This window comes from Pediculus humanus, genomic scaffold, assembly GCF_000006295.1.
Source record: "Pediculus humanus corporis 1103172108263 genomic scaffold, whole genome shotgun sequence".
NCBI lineage: Eukaryota > Metazoa > Arthropoda > Insecta > Psocodea > Pediculidae > Pediculus > Pediculus humanus.
Window position 1 is genome coordinate 214,802 of NW_002987832.1, and position 4,874 is coordinate 219,675.

At 55.5% G+C, this 4,874-nt stretch overlaps 1 protein-coding gene across 1 annotated transcript in view; it reads left to right on the plus strand.

Moving 5' to 3' along the window:
• Positions 1-793: 793 nt before the first annotated feature.
• Phum_PHUM494390 (endonuclease/reverse transcriptase, putative) overlaps positions 794-4,874 on the plus strand; it is a gene marked incomplete at both ends in the record, with an annotated part of 5,360 nt that continues 1,279 nt past the window's right edge. The window contains 2 exons of the mRNA XM_002430633.1: positions 794-1,431; positions 2,846-2,963. Of these exons, the coding sequence (XP_002430678.1) occupies positions 794-1,431; positions 2,846-2,963 (756 nt within the window). The remainder of the gene's footprint in view (positions 1,432-2,845; positions 2,964-4,874) is intronic.

The window sequence follows — 4,874 nt, forward strand, 5'->3', positions numbered from 1 at the left end:
TTTGTTTCTTTCCTTATTAAAAACAAACAACAAAAATGTAAAATAAAAAAAAATCGTCGTGGTCGCCGTCGTCGTCGTCGTCTGTTTCTTAAAACTCATCACCTGTCACTATTCCATCTCTCTTTCTCTCTCTCTTTTTTCTTTCTCTTTCTCATTCATATCATAAGAGAGAGAGGGAGAGAGAGAGAAAGAGGTCACGTATATTTCCATTCCAACCTATTTATTCGATTGTAATTCTTCAAATTGATTTTCCTGCATTCGTACGTGAGACACCCAAAAAAAAAAAAAAAAAAAAAAATCGGAAACATGGTAGACTCCATACATCATCATTATCATCATCATCATCATCATCATCATCGTCATCAACGTAACAATCGTATGTGAGTAAAATAATAATAATAATAATAATAATATTCATAATCGTATGAATGTCACTCAGTCAGTCAATCAATCAATCTTTTTTATTTCATTTGCCATTACCAAAAAGTTCAAATGAACATTCCCTCACGGATTATTATTATTATTATTATCATTATTATTTTCACTCATTACCACGACAATTCCTCTTTTAATGTTTGTCGAAGGGTTTTCAAAACATTTATACCAGGTTTCGCTACTTGGCGGGCCGGCCGGCTCAACCCCGGCTCGGTGGGTCTTCGTGCGGGGCGCCGGCCGTCAGGGGCAGGCCCATTCGGTGGGGATCCGATACCAGGAACACGGGGGAAAACGTTAGGAGGGCAGCCTCCGCGTGTCAGCCGGGAACGAACGGCTCCGCCGGTAGTTCTCTGTGAGCATGGGGAAGTTTCTCCAAATAAATCTGAATAGGTGCAAAGGGGCACAGGATCTCTTGCTTAACTTGATAGGAATGTGGGGCGTCGAGATCGCGATGATCTCGGAGCCCCACGACGTTCCGTCGGGGGGAGGGGGTTGTCGCGCCGGCGCTTGGTTCGTATCTGAGGACGGCGGGGCCGCGATCTTCTTCTCGAGCTCGGCGCCGGGTCCGAGACCTCGGGAATTGTCCCGTGGGGTCGACTTCGTTTTTGCAGGCTGGGGAAACTCGGTCCTGGTATCGGTATACGCGTCGCCAAATCGTCCATTACGTGTATTTGAAGATCAGCTAAGGGCGATTTCGAGGAAGCTGGACAGGTTCGGAAACTCGCGTCCGATTCTGGTGTCCAGGGACTTCAACGCGAAACACACATCGTGGTCAGGTTACGCGACTAACGCGCGCGGCCGATTGTTAAGACAGTGGTTAGACGAGCGTCATCTCATCGTGTGGAACGCAAAGGAAGTCAAGACGTGCGTGCGGTCCACCGGCGGGTCCACGATCGATCTCACGATTTCATCCGGTTCGACGGCGGCGCGGGTCTCCGACTGGGAGGTCATTTCCAACTTCGAGTCCCTCAGCAATCACGCCTACGTGGCGTTCTCGTTCGGGGATCCTCGGAGCTCGGGGGGGGGGCAGTCTCCTCACCGGAGGAGTCCTCGCCCCGGTGGAGTCTGAGGTCGTTCGACAACGAACGGCTCGCCAAGTGTCTCGCGGCCCGACAAGGCGAAATGCACACGATATGGCGCGGAGAGTTCGGGACGACTTAAGACGGATCTCGGACTCCTGCATGAAGAGAATCGGCTCGCGCTCGACGACTCGGAAACGGCCGAAGTACTGGTGGACGGACGAGATAGGAGAATTGTGGAAGGAGTCCTGTCTCCCACGTTGCCGGTTCGTCGGCAAAAAAAGGCAACTGATCAAACAGGGAGGACGCTACGAGGACATCGCGAACAACGACGAGCTCGCGCGTTTTAAGGCGGAGTGGAGGGCTACCCGGATCCGGGCCCGACGAGCGATATGGAGTTCTAAGGAGACGTGCTGGAAAGAACTCTTGAGCGAAGCGGATTCGGATCCGTGGGGTCTCCCGTTCGGTCTCGTGACCAACAAACTGAGAGATTCGTCGGGACCGCTGACGGCCGGCATGACGGAGGAGTTTCTCGCGGAAGTGATCGCAGAGCTCTTCCCTCGCGTCGAGCCGTTCGCGTTTCCCCCGCCGGATCTCTCGCACGACGCGAACCGCGACCGCGACACCGAAGTGACGGAGGGGGAGGTTCGCTTTCTTCTCGACGCGACCTCGAAGAGACGCTCGGCTCCGGACCCGAACGGCGTGCATTACCGCACTCTCGGCAAGTCTACCGGGGTGCTGTGTGCCCTCTACACCGCGTGTTTCCGAGAGGCGACGTTTCCGACGCCGTGGAAAGAAGCAAACTTGGTACTGCTGGACAAACCGGGTAGGGATCCGACGACGCCGAGCGCGTACCGGCCGATTTGTCTTCTCGACGTGGAGGGCAAGTTGTTTGAGCGCGTGATAGCGTCCCGGATCGACGAACACTTACGATCAGGGGGAGGGAGGAACGACCTCTCTCCGAATCAGTACGGCTTCCGGGTGGCCGTTCGACGACCGACGCACTCGTCCGCGTGTGCGCCGGTATCCGGGACACGCTTCACCGGGGCGGCGTCGCGATCGTCGTCTCCATCGACATCAAAAACGCGTTCAACACGGTACCTTGGTCCGCGATAAGGGACGGGCTTACGTCGAAGTCCGTGCCAGATTATCTCGTGTCGGTGATAGGGTCCATCCTCTCGGAGAGGAAGATCGCGTACGAGAAACTGGACGGATCGACGGGAAGGGCGGATGTGTTCTGCGGCGTGCCTCAGGGATCAATCCTAGGACCACTCCTGTGGAACATCGCCTACGACCGCGTCCTCAGCCGAACCGTTCTTTTCGAAGGCGTATCGTTGACTTGCTACGCCGACGACACTCTGCTCCTCGCGACCGGTCGCGGGTGGGCAGAGGTTCGCGAACGCGCCGAAACGGGACTTAACGCGACGGTGGAGGCCATCCGGGACACCGGTCTCCGGGTGTCTCTGCCGAATACGGAAGCTTGCGGGTTTCATCGTCCGCGAAACCCGCGTCCTCGTTACCGTGAACAACGTAAGAATCGGACTGAGTGGCTCGCTGAAATACTTGGGTTTAGTTGTCGATTCCGGCCTTCACTACGGGGAACATCTGGCGCACCTCGAATCGAAGATCCGAGCCGTTAGCGCGACGTTAAGACGCCTGATGCCGAACCTGCGCAGACCGCAGGTCAGGGTCAGGCGATTATACGCGACGGTCGTTCACTCCATGGCCCTGTACGGAGCTCCGATTTAGGCCGAGTCGGTATCGGCCTAAACTCCCACTTTCGCCCATTAAACTCCCCTTATCGCCCATTCAACTCCCACATTCGCCCACTAAACTCCCTCTTTCGCCCCCTCAACACCCACATTCGCCCCCTCGACACCCACTTTCGCCCACTAAACTCCCACTCTCGCCCACTAAACTCCCACTTTCGCCCCATCGACACCCACTTTCGCCTCCTCGACACCCACTTTCGCCCCCTCGACACCCACTTTCGCCCATTACACTCCCCTTATCGCCACCTAAACTCCCACTTTCGCCCCATCGACACCCACTTTCGCCACCTAAACTCCCACTTTCGCCCATTAAACTCCCACATTCGCCCACTAAACTCCCACTTTCGCCCCCTCGACACCCACATTCGCCCCCTCGACACCCACTTTCGCCCATTACACTCCCCTTATCGCCCACTAAACTCCCACTTTCGCCCCATCGACACCCACTTTCGCCCACTAAACTCCCACCTTCGCCCACTAAACTCCCACTTTCGCCCCATCGACACCCACATTCGCCCATTACACTCCCACTTTCGCCCAATAAACTCCCACATTCGCCCCCTCGACACCCACTTTCGCCCACTAAACTCCCACATTCGCCCACTAACCTCCCACTTTCGCCCCCTCGACACCCACATTCGCCTCCTCGACACCCACTTTCGCCCCCTCGACACCCACTTTCGCCCATTTAACTCCCATCTTCGCCCACTAAACTCCCACTTTCGCCCCCTCGACACCCACATTCGCCCCCTCGACACCCACTTTCGCCCCCTCGACACCCACTTTCGCCCATTAAACTCCCACCTTCGCCCACTAAACTCCCACTTTCGCCCCATCGACACCCACATTCGCCCATTACACTCCCCTTATCGCCCACTAAACTCCCACTTTCGCCCCATCGACACCCACATTCGCCCATTACACTCCCACTTTCGCCCAATAAACTCCCACATTCGCCCACTAAACTCCCACTTTCGCCCCCTCGACAGCCACATTCGCCCCCTCGACACCCACTTTCGCCCCCTCAACACCCACTTTCGCCCACTAAACTCCCACCTTCGCCCACTAAACTCCCACTTTCGCCCCATCGACACCCACATTCGCCCAATAAACTCCCCTTATCGCCCACTAAACTCCCACTTTCGCCCATTACACTCCCACTTTCGCCCACTAAACTCCCATTTTCGCCCATTAAACTCCCACATAGTCGTAAACTCGTTAGTCGGAGACGGCGGAGTGTTGATTCTGCGGTGCGGCCGAGGACGATGTCGAACACACAATTGCGACATGTCCCACGTGGGACGTCCATAGGCAGCGGCTGGTCGAGGTCATCGGACCCGACTTGTCGATACGCGGCTTAGTGAACGGGTTGCTCCACGGACCTCGGGAATGGTCCGCGATCTCGCGATTTTCGGAAGCGGTCCTACGACGAAAGAGGACCTCGAACGCGAACGAGAAAAAACAGGAGTTCGGCGTCGCGCGCTCCAGGGAAGAAGAATAAAAAAGAAGGGAAACAACGGTGGCAGCGGCGGTGAAGAAGAAATCATCAACGCCTGAACAAACCGTGGAGTACGGCGACGAACTTAGTGGTAAGTCAAATTATTTTTCTTACTTCTAACATTTCTTGGGGGTTCGTCGATCCCGGACG